The 19575-nt window shown below is 46.0% G+C and overlaps 2 protein-coding genes and 1 non-coding gene across 4 annotated transcripts; all 3 read left to right on the top strand.

Moving 5' to 3' along the window:
• Nucleotides 1–704: 704 nt before the first annotated feature.
• Nucleotides 705–11389, top strand: f5 (coagulation factor V). Of its 2 annotated transcripts, none has more exons than XM_028991024.1 (25): nucleotides 705–914; nucleotides 1220–1302; nucleotides 1526–1648; nucleotides 1876–2088; nucleotides 2189–2350; nucleotides 3025–3246; nucleotides 3997–4162; nucleotides 4248–4428; nucleotides 4510–4606; nucleotides 4840–5045; nucleotides 5201–5351; nucleotides 5446–5658; nucleotides 5748–7959; nucleotides 8170–8338; nucleotides 8423–8659; nucleotides 8750–8966; nucleotides 9043–9222; nucleotides 9309–9425; nucleotides 9506–9577; nucleotides 9667–9752; nucleotides 9900–10055; nucleotides 10128–10272; nucleotides 10355–10506; nucleotides 10597–10779; nucleotides 11023–11389. In XM_028991024.1, exons 1-25 carry the CDS (start codon nucleotides 772–774, stop codon nucleotides 11164–11166), a joined length of 6030 nt encoding a protein of 2009 aa, XP_028846857.1. In that variant the 5' UTR covers nucleotides 705–771; the 3' UTR covers nucleotides 11167–11389. The 2 variants fall into 2 exon arrangements, with proteins under 2 accessions (XP_028846857.1, XP_028846856.1); XM_028991023.1 differs by having other exon boundaries at nucleotides 8167–8338.
• A 37-nt stretch (nucleotides 11390–11426) lies between these two features.
• Nucleotides 11427–11498, top strand: trnaq-cug (transfer RNA glutamine (anticodon CUG)). Its single transcript has one exon. It is a non-coding gene; the product is annotated as a tRNA-Gln (tRNA).
• Nucleotides 11499–12177: 679 nt separating this feature from the next.
• On the top strand, nucleotides 12178–19479 carry gpr161b (G protein-coupled receptor 161b). Its single transcript, XM_028991019.1, has 6 exons — nucleotides 12178–12472; nucleotides 13616–14033; nucleotides 15378–16102; nucleotides 16778–16885; nucleotides 17219–17344; nucleotides 17990–19479. Exons 2-6 carry the CDS (start codon nucleotides 13666–13668, stop codon nucleotides 18253–18255), a joined length of 1593 nt encoding a protein of 530 aa, XP_028846852.1. The 5' UTR covers nucleotides 12178–12472; nucleotides 13616–13665; the 3' UTR covers nucleotides 18256–19479.
• Nucleotides 19480–19575: the final 96 nt, after the last annotated feature.

Raw genomic sequence — 19575 nt, 5'->3', positions numbered from 1 at the left:
TTGCGCGGCGGCTGCGCATCAAAAATCTTGAACTGGTTTTTTGTTTTTTTTCGATATTTACCTCATTTATATTGTTGTTAGGTCAATATTAATATGTTTTTAACTGAAATGTAAAACCTGGTGTAGCTGACTGTCTGTGTGCAACTTACACTAGGCAATACCCAATTAGACTAAATTTAAACCTCCTTGTATGTTTTTGCAATCCATAACCATTTTTGTTTTTCCAAAAATGATAATCGTGTGCCAGGAGTGCATTTGTGCATTTTTCATTTGCAAAAGAAATTCTTAGTCTCTCTAGCATCTGCAGCAGGCAGTAAACAGGAATTACTTTGACGTCTCTAAAGTTATTAAAAGCCCCGAGGGCGACCCTTTCCAGTAATCCTCCCCTTCATTCCTGGTGAATTTCACTGAGTAAATATGAGTTTCACGTGGGGTGTAAGGAGGAGGTACCGTAATTTAGTAAAACATATGAGAAGGAACCCAGCAATCAGGATAAAAAAAAAACAGATTAATTAGTTTTACAAAAGAGATGCCTCCCACATTCTCCTAAATTGGGGCCGTTCTCCAACACTGTATCGGTGAGAGTGTGTGTGTGTGTATGTGTGAGAGAGAGAGTGTGTGTGTGTGTGTGTGTGTGTGTATGTGTGTGAGAGTGTGTGTGTGTGTGTGTGTGTGTCCCACTGATAAAGAGGGTGCAACCCACACTGAGTGGGATCAAAATTTCTTGCTCTTCTGAACAGACAGTTCCCACCTGGAGCTTCCAGTCGAGATATGAGGCTTTGCTGTGTGAGCGGCGCTGCCTGGGCTCTGTCCTTCGCGGCACTTCTCCTAAACGCTGCTTTAGCTGCGGAAAGACATTATTACATTGCTGCAGTTCATATCGACTGGAATTATGGATCATCTGAGCAAAGAGGGTAAGAGTAAACGCTATATTCCTGTGTTTCTTGTGAGGCTTTTTCCCTCCGGCTTTGGTTATGTGGCTCTATGAAGATGTACCATATGTAGAATAAAATATTTAAGGATTTAAGGATAATTTAAAAAAAAAAGACAAACAACAAATAGGCGACAAACTATGTATCTATGACTGAATGACTTGTTGGACACAGAAACATGGTGTCGTGGAAGTCACGGTTACTGAAGGCAGAATTAGTTCAGAAAGTTTTCAAGACCTGGATTCGTCCTCCTGGTGTATCTTGCCAATTTTCAGTCTTCTTTTCAGGCCTGGGACCTCCTATAAGAAGGTGGTTTACAGAGAGTACGATGCTGCGTTTGACCAACAAAAGACCCATCCCTCATGGTTAGGTACTGTACGTCTAGATTATTAGACATTTAGACCCAGAAATTTTTATTTAAATACCGAAAAGAGCTTGATCCACAAAGCAGCATTTTTTGGAAGGCATGGTTGATTTGAGGAATTGCCACCCCAGGGCGACTTGTCCCTGGTGGTGTAAGCCATCAGAGCGGTTCCCGCAGTGAATGTATAACTCGCCGAGACGACCCGGGCGTGAAATATGCTCTCTTGCAGGCCTCCTCGGCCCAACGTTGCGAGGACAGGAGGGCGACGTCATCGTGGTCACGTTCAAGAACATGGCCGATCAGCCTTGCAACATCCACACCCACGGCATAGCGTACGGGAAGCAGTCGGAGGGTACGTCCTGCTCATGCCGCGCTTCAGAAGCGGCCGCTCGTTCCATTCAGCACACAACATGAGTTACACAAGCAGCTGTGTTTGACTTTTCGAAGCAAACACGTCGGCCCCAAAGTCCACCGAAGTTTCCATGTCAAGCGCGCTCATCCCCCCACCGATTTTCATCCAGTTTTCATCTCTGGGTGTCCCAGGAAGTCAAAACAAACATACCGTTCCATATCATGCAGGAGCGCTGTACTTCGACAACACGTCACAGAAAGAGAAGGAGGACGACGTCGTGATGCCCGGGGAGTCCCACACGTACTTCTGGGAGGTGACGGAGGACGTAGCGCCCCGAAACACGGATCCCCCGTGCATCACATACACCTACCTCTCTCACAGTGACATGGTGAGAGACTACAACACCGGCCTGATCGGCACCATGCTCATCTGCAGGAAAGGTAAAGGAACGCGACCCCGCCACGTCCACCATGGCGGGGCCACAGATAAGCCGTGTGTTTGTTCGGAGGGTCAGAGGGTCCGTGCTCTGGTGTCTCACAGGAAGCCTGGACGGCGGCGGACAGCAGATCCATTTCCACCAGGAGGCTGTGCTGCTGTTTGGGGTGTTTGATGAAAGTAAAAGCTGGTATAGTGGCGCCGAGCCAACGGCTGCCAGGAACGTGAGATACACCATCAACGGCTACGCCAACGGATCAGTGCCCGGTCAGTGGAACCAGTTGTGTCAATTAATCGCAGCCGGTTATCAAATGCTATGCCAGGCTATGCTAAGCTTTGTATTGCCAACGCCATCCTATAAGGGGCAGTGGTCACCTGGCAGTCAAGGAAGCGGCCCCATAATCAGAAGGTTGAATCCTGATCCGCCAAGGTGCCACTGAGCAAAGCACCGTCCCCACACGCTGCTCCCCAGGCGCCTGTCATGGCTGCCCACTGCTCAACAAGGGTGATGGGTTAAATGCAGAAGACACGTTTCACTGTGTGCACCGTGTGCTGGGCTGCAGTGTTTCACAATGACAATCACTTCACCTTCAGTACAAGTGTGGTAGAAGCCTAGTGGGCAACACACTAAACTATGAACCAGATGACCACAAGGTCACTGTGTCCTTCCAGCAAGACACTTAACCCTCAGTGTCTCCAGGGGGGGACTGTCCCTGTAACTACTGATTGTAAGACGCACTGGATAAGGGCGTCTGGTAAATGCTCTAAATGTAAATTTATAAAAGTGATTTATAATGGCATAGGTGTCCATGCTTCTGCATCACACGTTCATTGACTGAACACTGGGATTAACACCGGCTATATTTATTTTACATACTTATAAAAATGGTCTGCATGCATTCTTACTGTATTATTCTTACTGCTTTTCTCCCTCGCTCCAGATTTACGAGTGTGCGCCCACAGCAGCGTCAGCTGGCACTTGCTGGGCATGAGCTCCGAGCCAGAGCTCTTCTCCGTTCACTTCAACGGACAGGTCCTGCGGCAGAACGACCACAGCGTCTCCTCAATAGGCGTCGTCAGTGGCAGCGCCACCAGTGCCACCATGACGGCCATTTTCACCGGCCGCTGGCTGGTCTCCTCCCACATTAGCAAGCATCTGCAGGGTGAGGCACAGCAAGGGACATTTGTCAGTCCCGAAGATTTGATTTCTTCACTCGTGTAAATTACCATGTCATAAAGCTGGTCATGACGATGCAGTTTTCTTAGACATCCACACGAGAACATTTTCTCTAAAACGGCCTTGCGTCTACTTGGAGACGGCGTTTCAGGAGACCCAGGAGACCTTCAGATTCCAGAGTGAATTCCTCTTTTCCGTGTATCAGCACGTGGACAGCAAAGCAGCTTTTTTGTGGTAAAACGCTGAGGTGTCAGTCCAACGGCCATCCTGACCTATAACCCCGGACGCATCATACATTCAACAATGGCGAAAAAACACGTTCGCGGTTGAGCTGCAGTAGCTGCAGAACCTTAAGGCAGCAAAGGCAGTGGTTGGCCTAGCAGGGTAAGGAAACGGACCCGTAATCAGTAGGTTGCCGGTTCGAATCCCAAACTGCCAAGGTGCCACTGAGGTGCCACTGAGCAAAGAACCGTCCCCACACACTGCTCCCCAGGCACCTGTCTCAGCTGCCCACTGCTCAATAAGGGTGATGGTGAAAAGCAGAGGACACAATTTGTCTCCACATTTCAGATAATGCTCCTGTGTGGACACATGCATTTTAGAAACCAAAAACCATTGTCTCCGTCATAGTCCTCTATCAAATAGGTGTGTCATAATTTTAGACTGTTATTCCATATTTTGGTAACCCCTCTAGAGTTTTGTGAAATTTAACACAGGCCTGCTCTCCTCCCCACAGCTGGAATGCACGCCTTCTTTACAGTCGAGATGTGCGATAGGTTCAAAACGCCCCAACGTCAACTTACAATCAAGCAGATGCTGGAGAGCCAGGAGTGGACCTACTACATCGCTGCAGAGGAGATGGTCTGGGATTACGCCCCCAATATGCCAGATTACATTGACGGGTACGTGCCAGGTGTGACGCCTCCTCAGTCGCAGGTTGCGTAGCTACCATGGCTGAGGAGCTTTCTGTTTGCTGTCCTTGTCCAGGGATTTCAGATCAAAATACCTGAAGCAGGGCCCGGATCGCATAGGTAAAAAATACAAGAAAGCGGTGTACACTTTGTACACTGACTCGACATTCACAAAACGAGCTGAAAGCAAGCAGAGGAAGAATGAGCTCGGGATCATCGGGCCTGTAATTAGAGCTCAGATTCGTGACAAGATAAAAGTAGGTAACAATGCGTGTGTGTGTGTGTGTGTTATATATATAAAAGAATGTTTGATTCATATTATGCTGTTGTCTGGGCAGGTTGTCTTTAAAAACAAAGCCACGCATCCCTACAGCATCTACCCCCACGGACTGACCATCAACAAAGACAATGAAGGGGCAAACTACCCACCAGGAGGTAGGAATGCGAATTTTAGACTCTGGCTTCGTGCCCATGATTTATTACAGCACTCCCGTTCTATTTATTTTATCTCAACGTTTCAATAAACATTTCATTTTGTGAAATTTCCGAGAACAGATTTTTTTTCTCCCATAGAAAAACACAGAATAACATTTAAACATCTATCTGTTCCACAAAATGTTATAATATAATAGTGTTAAAATAGCAGAACTGTTCCATAACACACACAGGCAACCAGACCCATGCAGTGCAGCCTGGGGAGACCTACATATACATCTGGACGGTGGCTGAAGAAGACGAGCCCTTGGCCAGTGACGCACGCTGTCTGACCAGAATGTACCACAGTGCAGTTAATACACCAAGAGACATCGCTTCTGGCCTTATTGGACCCCTGCTCATCTGCAAAGGACAGTCTTTGAACAAGAAAAATGTCCAGGTAGTTAAACTCCCTCCAGACAGGTTTTCTTATGAACTGGCGGGGCAATATCTACACCAATGCAGTCCTATGGAACTGCAGACTAATGAAGGCATTAAGTTCATTAAAGATGTGCACATGATGCATCTGTCATTCTGATTGTGCGATTGCTGCAGTTAAAAGCTGATAAGGAGCAGCATGCAATGTTTGCCACTTTTGATGAGAACAAAAGTTGGTATCTGGACGACAACATCAAGGAGAGCTGTGGAGACCCCCCAAGAGTCAGAAAAGAAGATGCAGAATTTTACAAATCAAATGTCATGCACAGTGAGTGTCCCAAAGCACTCCCCCTTTAGCACAAAACCTCGTGCAAAATGCTAAAATGCTGATTAAATTAATGTAAATACATTTTATTCCACAGCTATCAATGGTTTTGTGTATGAAAGTGGTCAGGTCCTTGGGTTTTGCAATGGTGAGATAGTGACCTGGCATGTGTCCAGTATTGGCAACCAGGACGGCATCCAGACTGTCACTTTCTATGGCCATACGTTTGAGTTGAACAAACGAGAAGAGGACTTTCTCAATCTCTTTCCCATGACAGGGGAAGCTATCTCCATGTACATGGATAATGCAGGTAAAAATAGTCCATCATTGCTCATGACTTTTAATAGGAAATATATAAATGCATTTTATCCTTATTTTAGCCTTCTGTGTGATTTGTAGGAGACTGGCTGTTGTCATCATTGAACTCTCATGAGACAACTAAAGGGATGAGACTGAGGTTCAAAGACGTGGAGTGTTTCAGAGATTACGTCTATGAATACACAGATGAGGATGAATTTGAAGTACTGAAGCCTGTGGATCCGGGGCCACCAAAGGTACATGAGATGCCTAAAGTCATAGAGTACAAGGAGCCTGAAGCAATTGATGAGCTCACAGACTACTGGGCTAATGTGCTCAACCTGAGGTCATACAATCAATCGCGTAGCAGCCTTGAAGAGATGGAACTGCTGGACCTGAGCATGTTTGACTCCGCCAGTGAAAACTCACCAGGTAAAACCCAGAGCCTCCCCACCTCTGCTAACACTGGGAATGGTACATCAGTGCCTGCGTCAACCAATCAGACGTTTGAAGACATGTTAAGGGGTGATTTCAATTTCACCGCCAGAGAAAATCTCACAAAGAACGCAATATCAGACCACATAGGGCCACAACCAACCAACAAGACATATTTGGAGGCAACACGGGATGGCAAGAATATTAGAATGAAAGGGAAACTGAATGATAGTCTAAGTGTGAATGAAACAGAAACAGGGTTCATGGTTCTCTCCACCATCTCCTTAGTAAATGACACAGAATACAGCAATCTCACTGAATCTGAATCAAGCATTCATGATAACGTCCCCTCCAAACCTGGGAACGTTAGCACACGCACAGTAACAGAGCCCACACCAGTGTCATCCAAGATTTCAGAAGAAGACCCCAGAGATGATGGGATTAGCACCATGAACATCACCAAGGGGAATACTTTCCTTTATAGTGTTGATCCTAATGCTGAGGATGACATCGTCCTGCTGGAAGTAGAAGAGATAACAGAGAAGAACAGGCATGAGTACACTGTGGAAAGTGTTCTTGCAGGAGACACACCTGAGAGTCACAACCACACCAGCACACCCACCCAAAATGTCAACCAATCAATGACACAAAACACAAGCGCTGGAAGAGAGAATGTCACTGAAATCCCTGATGGCAAGCAGATGGTTAACAGTTCATCATCCAATAGCAGCAAGACTGAGATGAGAGATCATATGCCAACTACAGAAACCCCCTCTGTGCCAGGGACTGCGAATGAGGAAGACTCAACTTTTATTTTAGACAGTAGAGGTCTTTTGGAGGTTCTTCTGGCCTTGTTGAAATTTGGCCCTACACAGGATCAACACAGTGAGCTCTGGAATACACCAAGAATTAAGACTACAGAAGACACAGCATTAAACCAAACAGAACATGACAACATGACATTTTCTAACCAATTTCCTTTAAACCAATCAGCTTCAGAGATATTGTCACCTTCTAATAACACTGTTCAGATTCCCAATATTCAGTACCAAAACCGATCGACAAACTCATCAACATCACCTGCGGAAATATACAGAGTGCTTTCTAACGCTTCAGAAATTCCTCAAAATACTTCAGTTGTTACATCACTAGGGAGTTTTACCAATGCTTCTTGGATAAACATGACCAACCAGACCCTGATACAGGACAAAAATGCAAATACATCCCAAGAATCTGAAAGCATTGAGGAAGTGGTCATATACCTCAGAGAAAATGGCAGTGAGGTTCTCATGACCACAGCGTTGGACCTTCAAGAAGAGTACTGGGGCTACGATAAAGAGCACGAGTCCATCCCCATGGAGATTCCCGATCACATGATCAAATATTTTGAGGATAAGCCACAGAAAAAGGAGCCAAAGAAGAGAATAGTTCACAGAAGAACAACACCAGTGAAAGGACATGCAATGAAGACCAAAAAGAGGAAAGAATATAAGGCCCAGGCTAAAGATGCTCTTTCCCCACGTGGGCCCAAACCAGGGGTCCTTTTACCCAGAGGTGCAAGACCAATTTCCAGTGAGGAAGACCTTCTGAGTAGGGATATAATCATTGGCGTGCCCAGGCAAGACTTTAATGACTACGACTTGTACACAACCAATAATGCTCATGACACAGATAAGATTTTGAAGAAGAATGCAGGTACAAGCCAGGAGGAATATGAGTTTGTAGACTACAAGGACCCTTACAGTTCGCAACTGGACATACAACACATGACCCTTGATGAAACTACAAAGTATTTTGTGAAAATGGCTGGCACCAATGTGAGACATTACTTCATTACTGCAGAGGAGGTTGAGTGGGACTATGCAGGCTATGGGCAAAGGTGGGTAGGCTGTTTCCGTTTTCTTTGTTCATCAGAAGTCAGAAAAATGATTACTTATTTAGTCATAAAAGACAGGAACTGTGCTTTATGAATTGTTTTTCAACCCTGTAACAATCGGTTCCAGTCGATTGTGCAGTGGACAAGCACTTGTTTGTTGTACAGTATGCCTGTTATATTGCCAGATAATAGATCAACATTCGTGTTCAGCAGGAGGTCAGACAAGACTGAATCTGAAGAGCTGCCTACAAAATTCACAAAGGTGGTCTTCCGTGGGTACATGGATCACACCTTCACCACTCCCATTATCCGAGGGGAAGTTGACGAACATCTAGGCATCCTTGGCCCTGTCATTAAGGCTGAGGAGGATCAAACTATCATGGTACTGAAAGTTGGTGAGGAAACAAATCATGGAAAACCAATGATTTCAATTATATTGATAATTACAATTGTCTTTCTTTCTAAGGTTTTCTTTAAGAATCTTGCAAGTAGACCATATTCTCTGCATGCAAATGGTGTGTCCTACACAAAGCAAATGGAAGGCTTGAGTTACGACGATGGTTCGCCCTACTGGTACCATTATGATAATGAAGTGAAGCCTAATGGTTCCTACACATACTTATGGAAAGTCAACTCTAAAGTGGGCCCACAAAGTAGCGACTCTGACTGTCGGACATGGGCATATTATTCTGGTGTGAACCCAGTCAGTATCTTCACCTCATGATTCTATTATTACATTTTTATGCCCAATGAAAGTTTTCATGTACTTGATTATTCTGTGGCCTGTTGACAGGAGAGAGATATAAACTCAGGGCTGATAGGCCCGTTACTGGTGTGCCGTAAAGGAGCACTTAGTGAAAAGAAGATGAACGCCAGAGAGTTCTCGCTCCTCTTCATGACATTTGATGAAAATAAGAGCTGGTACTATGTGAAAAATCGGGATAGGCTGGAAAGGAGAAGTCGAAAGGTTGTCATGGACCCGATGTTTAAAGAAAACATAAAATTCCCAGGTATTGTCAATTTGATTCTGAAGCTAACAGTAGTTCTGAAGCTAAACCAGTAGTTCTAATTACAGACTAATTACAGCTATCAATGGGATCATCTACAGCCTGAAGGGGTTGAGGATGTATACCAATCAGCAGGTCACATGGCACCTCATGAACATGGGCTCCCCAAAAGACATTCACAGCGTCCACTTCCATGGACAAACCTTCCTGAATCATCACATCAGAAACCACAGACAGGGGGTCTATCCATTACTTCCTGGTTTGTCCGCACTGTAACATTGAGAACATTATGAATATTCACTTATGAAATGTTACTTACCAAGAAACGGTGAATTGTCTTCTTAGGCGAATTTGCCACTCTGGAGATGTGGCCCTCCAAGCCGGGGCTTTGGCTGTTGGAATCAGAGGTCGGCATGTCTCAGCAGAAAGGGATGCAGACGCTGTTCCTTGTGATAGATGTTGGTATGGAGCCGTCAAATTTGCAAATTTTGAAATGTGACATGCAGCGTTACCTTTTTAATCTGTTGTTTTGCTCTGCACAGATTGTTCACATCCTTTGGGTCTTGAGTCTGGCAGCGTTCTCGACAGTCATATCACAGCTTCGGGGCATAGAGGTAAGTGTTTGTCCTTCATATTCCTCCACTTAACCTGTATTATACCTGTTCTTGCACTAATATTTATTTTATTTTACAATGCACTATAGGACAGTGGGAACCACACTTGGCAAGACTGCAAAACACGGGAAAATATAACGCCTGGAGTACAGACAGGATGGATGATTGGATCCAGGTAATACAGTTCAAATTACTTGAGTTTGATTTGCAGATGTCAGAGGAGGCTTGGAAGGATTTATCTGCACATTCAGCTGGGATCAATGGTACTTGGTGTTCAGTGAGATTAGATGTTTCATCGTAATTTTTATTTTTTTTTGGTCAGGTTGATTTCCATAGGCCAGTGGTCATCAGCAAGGTGGCCACACAGGGAGCCAAGGAGATGTTCAAGTCCAACTATGTGATAAATTACACCATATCCTATAGCACTGACCGCAGGAAGTGGTTCTTCTACAAGGGAAACAGTGAGGCTTACAGAATGGTCAGTGAACCCAGGATAATCATTATATAGTTTCTGGTACTGTATGTGAACATTTATTTCTGAACTTTACAGACCTTTGAAGGTAACAGCAATGGATATGAAGTAAAAGAAAACCTATTTTTCCCCCCTCTGATTGGGCGATTTGTGCGTCTACATCCTTTCCATTATTACAATGCACCTACTGTGCGCATGGAGTTTTATGGCTGTGAATTGGATGGTGAGTGGCAAAGACTCACACAGTTGCACAGTTTTACCTACCTTGAAGGTTGTGTCTAATCCCTACAAATTATTGTCTGTAGGATGCTCTTTGCCTCTGGGGATGAAAAGTGGACTTATTGAGGACAAACATATAACAGCCAGTTCAACAGCTAGCAGCTGGTATGGTGGCACGTGGGAGCCCTCGCTCGCCCGCCTCGACAGGCAAGGCGCGGTCAACGCCTGGCAAGCCAAGGTAGGTCTTCAACAGGCCACTTTTCGCAGCATTTGTGCATTCTCACGCGCCTGCTTTTAAAAGGCTTCCATGCTTGTGTGATCCGGACAGCACAACGACATGAAACAGTGGCTTCAGATCGAGCTGAGCGTTGTGAAGAAAGTCACTGGGATCGTCACCCAGGGGGCCAAAGCTCTGGGCAAACAGATGTTTGTTTCTGCCTTTGTGCTGGAGTACAGCGAGGACGGCAGGAGGTGGAAAAAGTACACAGATGACCTCGATTACGACGAGAAGGTACCAATTACAATACTCATACTTTCTTTTGAGTGGGCAAACCAGGGTAGGTGTCTGGTTTGGTTAACACACTCACCTATGAAGACCACAAAGTCACAGGTACAACTGTGTCCCTAAGCAAGTCACTTAACCCCTGAGTGTCTCCAGGGGGACTGTCCCTTCACCTTCTGATTGTAAGTTGCTCTGGATAAGAGCGTCTGATGAATGCTGTAAATGTAGTAACCAATAGATTATTATTTACAGGTGTTTACTGGAAATACAGACAACAGGGACCACATGAGAAACTACATTTACCCACCAATATTCTCCAGATTCATCAGGATCATACCCAGGACATGGCAAAGATCAATCACCATGAGGGTGGAACTCCTTGGGTGTGACTTTTAATAAGTACTTAAGCAAAAAATGGTGACGTCCCAGCCTATATTAGCTTTCATTTAATTCATCAGCCAAGTAAAAACATAATTTCACTATCAGTGGCAAATGTATTTATATAGCAGCTCATTGCATGGAGAAAATGGAACACTAGGATATTTTAATTCCACTTTTTTGATATTCTTTGTACTTAAAATGGATCATATTTGATAATAAATATTTACTGTACACTGTTTTCTGTGTCCGACAGTAGAAGCGCATGTTTGCACATGGGTTCCATGGTGTAATGGTTAGCACTCTGGACTCTGAATCCAGCGATCCGAGTTCAAATCTCGGTGGAACCTGCGAAAGGTCGAACTTTTGGTGGAACATGGCGGCAGGTCGTCTAACATCTCCGCCAGTTCCCTGTGACTATTTCCTTACGATGCTTTCGATCCCTGTGCAAAAAGTTACTCCGGGCAGAATTAACTAAAAAATCCGCCGCGGCAACAGCTGGTAGCTGCGGAGGAATCGCGCCCCCAGCGGCCGGAGCAGCTGCGACGGATGTGATTGGCTGGTGGGACCAGAGCGGGAGGCTTTGATCTATTCAGGTGGTCCGAAGTCCGAGGACCGGAAACGAATTGAGGTTGCCAGGTTCACGTTGTTAACTACTCTTATGAGGGTAATTTTTAGTAACTTAAAAAAATATATATATATATATACACAACACAGAAAGATAACAGCCGACAGAATATATATTTATGTTGTTAATGATGACGGCTTTCTTTCATTTGCAGAGAATGTGGACGTTTCATTTTTATGGGTTTTGCGCGGAAATTTCGGAAATACCTGGCAACACGAGGTGGAATCTACAAATAATATGCCACAATTAATATACCCTTATAAAAACATCACAATGTCGCTAACTGATTGTTGTTTTTCATTTCATATGTTATTCCGATTTAATCTGTGGTAGCAATCTGATCATTATAATTTATCAAATTTCCATATGCGGCCACAAATTCCATTCACATCAGAGAGTAAATGTCATTGACCGAACGCGGGCGATGTAATGCGTGGTAATAACGTGACAGCGTGGGGAACACATCCAGAGAGCCGCGGCTCAGACCACCCACGCCCAAGCCGACGGGATGCATGTGGGCTGCGTCTGCGAGGAACCGGAGAAGGAGGAACCGAGCAGCTGGGAGACGGACGGGTCCCCGCGGCGCAAGCCAGAGTCCCGGACCGGATTTTAGCGTCCGCGCCCGACGAGCCCGACCGAGACCGGCGGACGAGGCACCCGTGGACTATGAGACCGCGCACCGCCATCTGCTTCGAGGTGAGCGGTCCTGGCGGCGGGGGCCAGGAGGGCAGCCCGCTGCGGGGACAAAGGAGAAAGTTTCCCGTCCGCAATCCGAGGCGGTTGACCGCAGACACAGTTTTGCGGTTTTGTGGCGTATGTGTGAACATGTGTGTATATATATTTATAATCTATGGTTTTTTTATTTCTTGGTTTGCGTGTGCAGCAACGTACGGAGGTTTTTCCTTTGATGCAAGCGGCTCGTTTATTATAACAACCATTACAACCCCGACCAAGTTTCCAAGCTGGTTTAGCTCCCAGGCTAACGAACCCCAGTCTGCTTCGGCGAGGCGAACGAGGCTTTTTTTTCCGAAATCTTTTTTACGAACAAGCGCAGCGTTCGGTGGAGAACGGAACAGGAACAAAACCAAAAAAAAAAAAAAGTTCATTATTTGGCGCGGATATGTCGAGAAGGCAGCAAACAAATGTCACTGTGACTGACGCGGAATATTTTGACCAAATAATGATCAGATTGACTGTCGAATATCGAATAGAGACAGCTCTTACACATATTCTTGATGTGTGTGCTACTTGCTTGGCTACATTTCTACAATTAATGATTTCTACAAAATCATGTGGTTTTTGGAGGCATCCTTATACCTTGCACTTAGATACAGAAAGATACTTTACTGATCCTGGGAGATTGATTGATTGACGATTGATGAAACCCTTAATTGATGTTGCAACAAACCATGTCTGAAATTCGGCCACCAACCTGACCACACATAAACACGGCACAGTACGTTGAGAGGGGAAAAGGTCAGAAACAGAGCAGGACACACATTAGGCTAGAGGAGGGGGATGAAAGAAATGGGGAGTACATTGTGGGAACCGTAAAAAAAAAACGCCCGAACAGCATAAGCACATAGACTCTACACAACATATAATGATCTTGTTGCTTGGGCACATCAAGTTGCTTTCAGACAGGGCCGAGGTTTCTGACCAGCCAAACACGGCGCTTATTCCGTTTTTTATATACATGAGACAAACGTGGTACACATTGAGTGTTTTCTAATCAACTGTCCAGAATTAAATATAGAGTCTTGTTGTGTAGTTATCCTGGATACTTTTGTGTGGATAAGTATGTGTTATAATAAGAGACCCCTCCCTCTCTCTCTCTAGCTGTCCTGCAACATGCCCCCACATCTGCACTCACCCCCTAGTCAACCACAATGAACAGCAGTGGAGATGGGATTGTACCGACAGTCGGGAATGTTTCTGGAAGTGCGGAGGAACGATGCCTGGTTGCCGTGGAGTTGGTCTCCATAGTGATCATCGCCCTTCTGGTGTGCCTGGGCAACGCGCTGATCGTGGGCACGTTGTACAGGAAGCCCTATCTGCTCACGCCCAGCAACAAGTTCGTCTTCAGCCTGACGCTCTCCAACTTCCTGCTGTCGGTGCTGGTGCTGCCGTTCGTGGTGGCCAGCTCGGTGCGGCGGGACTGGATGTTTGGTGTGGTGTGGTGCAACTTCACTGCCCTCCTCTACCTCCTGATCAGCTCTGCCAGCCTCCTCACACTTGGCGCCATCGCCATCGACAGGTGAGTAGACAGGGCTTGAGCCTAGTGGGTAAGAAACCCACCTACGACCCGTGGTAGTCACCTGAAATGAGTTCCCAGAGGTGTTTAGCACTTGTTGGCCCCTTTGCCTTCACTCTGCGGTCCAGCTCACCCCAAACCATCTCGATTGGGTTCAGGTCCGGTGACTGTGGAGGCCAGGTCTCCACTTTTTGTTAAGTACATAACTCCACATGTCATAGTTTTGATGCCTTCAGTGAGAATGTACTAATGAAAATGGTCATGAAAATAAAGAAAACACATTGAATGAGAAGGTGTGTCCAAACTTTTGGTCTGTACTGTGTGTGTGTGTGTGTGTCTCTCTCTCTCTCTCTCTCTCTCTCTCTCTCTCTCTATATATATATATATATGTGTGTGTGTGTGTGTGTGTGTGTATGTGTGCGATTGTGAAGTCCGACCCAAATTAAAAACTGTTTAAGTTTGTGAGCTCTCAGCGAATCTAATCGCCCAGCTGTCATCATAAATTGATCCTCTATGGCTGCTAATGCCCATAATTTCAAGCAACACAGCCATTATCGTTTGAATTGGCAATGGTCATAAGCGACTTTGAACTGTCCGTGGTCAGTTATCGTTCACCCAGCTCCCAAGCCTCCCTGTCATTTACTTCCACACTTATTAGGCCTTGCGGGGATCCTGCTAGTCTTATCTTGGTTCTCCCACAACTCCTAGGCCTCGGCGGTCCCTGGTCTGCATTTGGCCTCAACAGAGTTTCCTTGTATTCACCACACACCTGCAGGTGTGTTGGGTGAGTTCATTGCAAGTTCACATGTTCTCCTTGTGTGAAAGGTCAGAGTTCGCAGAGGCTCACGAATATACAATACTACTGACTGTAAGGCGCTCTGGATAAGGGCCATGTTTTGGTACCATTGAATCCTGAACGATCCCCGGCAAATCACAACATGACGTTTCGATATGAAGAAAGAAGAATATTTAGACCAGTAATGACCACTGATGTAATTTGGAGTGCTTCCGTCACAGTTTCAGTTTGCCCAGTGGGAGGGGTTAATGAGCATTGCAGCGTGGGTTTTTCTCATGGTTCTAATAGACCACAGGGCCGGCGGTTCAGACCAATTTGCTTTTCTTTTTAGGCCCGTGAAGGTCATGTGTTTACTTAGCTGGTGCACCTTGTTGACCGAGGTCCATGCAGGAATAAATGGCCTATTGATAAAGATGCTCTTCCTTCCAGCCGCCCGGATGTGATGAATAAGGACCCTTTTGTTGGTCCCGTTTTAAGCTCACGGGATGTTTAAAGCACGATGACATGGCAAATTGATGGATGTTTTTTACCCCCCCCCCGTCCCGATGCAGGTACTACGCTGTGCTCTACCCGATGATCTACCCCATGAAGATCACGGGAAACCGAGCCGTGGTGGCCATAGCGTACATCTGGCTGCACTCGCTGGTAGGCTGCCTGCCGCCCCTCTTCGGCTGGTCCGCGTTCGAGTTTGACAGCTTCAAGTGGACGTGCACGGCCGCCTGGCACCGCGAGCTCAGCTACACGCTGTTCTGGGTGACGTGGTGCTGCCTGCTGCCGCTGGCCACCATGCTGGTGTGCTACGGCGTCATCTTCCGCGTGGCGCGCGTCAAGGCCCGCAAGGTGTACTGCGGCGCGGTGGTGGTGGTGCAGGAGGAGCCGGGCGCGTTGCAGAAGAGCGGCCGCAAGAACTCCAACACGTCCACCTCGTCCGGCGGCAGTCGCCGGGGCAGCCTGGTGTACTCGGGCAGCCAGTGCAAGGCCTTTGTCACCATCCTGGTGGTGATCGGCGCTTTCCTGCTGACGTGGGGGCCGTACGTGGCGGTGATCAGCACTGAGGCGCTGTGGGGGAAGGGCAGCGTCTCGCCGGGCCTGGAAACGCTGGTCACGTGGCTGTCCTTCTCCAGCGCCGTGTGCCACCCCCTCATCTACGGCCTGTGGAACAAGACTGTGCGCAAGGAGTTGCTGGGCATGTGCTTCGGCGACCGGTACTACCGAGAGTCCTTCGTCACGCGACACAGGACGTCCCGCCTCTTCAGCATCTCCAATCGAATCACAGGTGGGTCTCGGGGCTCCTACCGCAGCTTGAATTGACGCCTCGGGGGTAAGCTGATCATTAACATCAGAGCTGGAAAAAAGACGATTAATCTGGTTACTAATTACGCATTCACTCACTGTCCTAAACCACTTAGTCCACAAAGTCACGGGTTCAATTGTGTCCCTGAGCAGGACACTTAACCCTGAGTGTCTCCGGGGGGGGGGGGGGGGGGGGCGGGGGGACTGTCCCTGTAACTACTCGTTGAGAGGCGCTTTGGATTAGGGCGTCTGATAAATGCCGTAAAAGGAGTCTTACCCAGACACACCGTTCACCCACAACCTCATGCCTACGGACAATTCAAACTCACAACCTTCCAGGGATGGGGCCACGTCGCTGATCTCGGCACCACAGGGCGGCCCGGTTACTAGCTAGCAATGTGGAAAATGCGGAAATACACATTTACTGTCACATTACTTATTTACAAATACTGTATGTATGGTAAAATTAACATTGCATATTTATGTGTGTGCAGGTAGTTGGTCCAAATTCAACTTGTATTTGTGTTCAGTTGTGTCGGTTGTTAAACTGCAGCTACGATGAACGCAGTTGTTCTTAAACCTTTAACCTTTTGAGCATGTAGGTGTGTGCTAAACAGATGTGAACTGGCTTCTGGACGGGGCTTGTGTTTCCCGGCAGATCTGGGGATCTCTCCTCACCTGACGGCCTTGCTGGTTGGCGGAGGGCAGGTACTGGGTCCCGGTAGCACCACAGGAGACACCGGCTACAGCGTCACGCAGGACTCAGGTGGGTCGGCACACAAAGAGCTTAAAACCATGGAGACTGCTCCTCCCCTCCCGCCGCTCTGCCCCGTGGCCTTAGTTCCTTTAATGGAAAGAAGCAGTGTTGCGTTAAGGGTCCGGCCCACGCAAATAATATTCTCATAATCGTGAAAAATGATCAGGCCGGGATTTGGAATTGCTCGGGACAGATGGCGTGTTAACTTGCATTTTTTTTTTGTTTTTCTCGGCGTGTTGTTGTAATAAATCATCGGCTGAATATTACATTACTCTGTGTCACAATGCATGGCAGCGCGTGTGGGTGGCGAGGCGCGTGGCTCACGTCTGGTCTCGTCTGCAGGTACAGACGTCATGCTGCTGGAAAACCTCTCCTCTGACTGCTCTCCACCCCACCACCACGCCGGCCCGGCCAGCAGGCGCCGGAGCTCGGTCACCTTCGAGGACCAGCTGGACCTTCAGTCCAAAGGTGTCATTTCGGACCGTGGATTGTTCGATTCATTTGTTTGATGTAATTTTAGCCATTAATGAGTAGCTGTTATCTTCATTGTAGCTCATGAGGTAAAAAAATTCGGGTATCACCAGAATTTAGTTTGAGACCCGACAGGGGCAGTGGTGGCCTAGCGGTTAAGGAAGCGGCCCTGTAATCAGAAGGTTGCCGGTTCGAATCCCGATCCGCCAAGGTGCCACTGATGTGCCACTGAGCAAAGCACCGTCCCCACACACTGCTCCCCGGGCGCCTGTCATGGCTGCCCACTGCTCACTCAGGGTGATGGTTAAATGCAGAGGACAAATTTCACTGTGTGCATCGTGTGCTGTGCTGCTGTGTCTCACATGTGACAATCACTTCACTTTATTATTCTATTTATTATTATTATAACTATTATTACATGTTTTTTAACCTTTTATTACTCAAACCTGAGAACGTGTAACATAACACTTTTAATGACTTTACACCGTGTCGCCATTTGCTGGACCTGCAAAAATACGGCCACAACACAAAGGGTTAAACATGTGAATCGATTTCTTCTTATACTAGTGAATCTCAAAAGATGAATGTTTTGTTTATGATGGAAAGGTTAGTCTGTGTCTCCTTTTTCTTCCCACTTGACAGCCTCGTCCACAGTACAGGTGATGGCCGAGCTCCATAACTCCTTGGACAGCTTTGCATCCTGTTTGGCCAGGGCGGTGGAGAGCGATGCCAAGATGCAGATGTTTGGAGACGGCAGCGTTCTGCCAGCAGCCCTGCTCTTGCCTCGTGCCACACAGAGGGGTCCGAGCTACCTGAACGGAGAAAGGCTCCGGATGGAGAGCATTGATGAAGGAATAGTTAAGGACACCCAGGAGGATGAAGAGGAACCAGAAGATGATGGCAACTGAGATATATATATATGTTTTTTTTTGTTTGGTGACATTTTAACACCTGCCCATTCCTCTGCCAAGTGTTGATGGCCAAAAATGACAAGATTTGACACAATAAGCCTTAACCACTGTATTCAAAAAACGTATTCTCTTATTCTTGTTATTATTGTTCACTGTTATTACGGTTGGATGGATTGAGGTGTGTGTGTGTGTGCGTGTATGTAAATATATGTTTAAATACGTTAGTTGAGTTATAGTAAAGGTACTCGCAGCTTTGGCACAGTAAAAACATCACTACCTCAAGTCTGCGTCTTCTCGAGACTCGTCTTGCAGGATGAAGGAACTGAGTCACCGTTCTGAATGTAATGCTGTTGGAATGGAAGCTGCGTGCGGAAACACGCACGTGTACATCGCTGGAATGCTCCATCGGACAGTGACTGAACTCTGACTCCACACGGTTTTCTAATGGTCTGTTGATGGAATTTTTTTTTTCTGGAATAATGAACAGTGGAAAAAATAAACCATTGTTGCTGTATAGACCTTTTCTGGCTGTTACAAGTTAATAATTGGCAGGGAATTGCGTGAAAAATGCTGAATCTAAATAGTATTGCTATTATTGTTATTATAACCCTAATTATTGGTATTCCTATTTGATATTGGAACCTACACTTAACTATTTTAGTTGTTTTATATGCTCTAAGCAATGTTTGATGGTATGTTCATTTTTTTTTGTATTGCTTTTTGTATTTTTCATTAAATCTTCTAGACATTGTATGTCAGACTTTTTTATTATTAGATATCTTAACACTAAAATACATAACTTATTGAGTCAAATCTGTGCCATCAGAGGTGTGAAGTCTTTTTTTCCCCCCATAGTATATTTCTGTATTTAAGGCCAACTAAAACACCTCAGAACAAGCCTGCTGCGTCTAGTCTGTGTTCTTTAGTTGTGGGAAATGAGATTCAGGCAATTCCTCAGTTATCTTTAGATTATCAATCACCCGGAAAAAACAACCTTTTCATCAAATTACACTTATAAAAGTATTTTTTATTGCACTTATGGAATCTGAAGTATGAGAGTGATAAATATCTGGTTAAAAAAATTCTTTTCAAAGGGGGAAGTATTTTTTAATGAGACTTTGTTCCCATTTAATAAAAACATGTTTAGGGCTAACTTTGTTTTTGTATGATAGATCATGTATAAACTGTGGGAAAAGTAATCTATGCTCGTGATCATGAAATACTTTTGAAATATTAATAAACAAAATGTTCACTATATCAGGGACATCCAGACTGCTTTTTCAATTGGATGTAATATTTTCTTATTTTTATTTATGA

The sequence above is a fragment of the Denticeps clupeoides genome, chromosome 9, assembly GCF_900700375.1.
Source record: "Denticeps clupeoides chromosome 9, fDenClu1.1, whole genome shotgun sequence".
Taxonomy (NCBI): domain Eukaryota; kingdom Metazoa; phylum Chordata; class Actinopteri; order Clupeiformes; family Denticipitidae; genus Denticeps; species Denticeps clupeoides.
Note: the sequence above shows the minus strand (reverse complement) of the source record. Positions and strands in the feature narration are given on the sequence as shown.

Excerpts from the sequence above, each read along its gene's own strand:
- gpr161b (XM_028991019.1), top strand. The coding sequence starts at position 13,666 with ATGAACAGCAGTGGAGATGGGATTGTACCGACAGTCGGGAATGTTTCT. Across the intron at positions 14,034-15,377 it reads GGCGCCATCGCCATCGACAG|GTACTACGCTGTGCTCTACC; the intron begins GTGAGTAGACAG and ends GTCCCGATGCAG. Across the intron at positions 17,345-17,989 it reads GCTGGACCTTCAGTCCAAAG|CCTCGTCCACAGTACAGGTG; the intron begins GTGTCATTTCGG and ends CCCACTTGACAG.
- f5 (XM_028991023.1), top strand. The coding sequence starts at position 772 with ATGAGGCTTTGCTGTGTGAGCGGCGCTGCCTGGGCTCTGTCCTTCGCG. Across the intron at positions 9,578-9,666 it reads CACAGCTTCGGGGCATAGAG|GACAGTGGGAACCACACTTG; the intron begins GTAAGTGTTTGT and ends AATGCACTATAG. Across the intron at positions 10,056-10,127 it reads ACAGTGAGGCTTACAGAATG|ACCTTTGAAGGTAACAGCAA; the intron begins GTCAGTGAACCC and ends TGAACTTTACAG.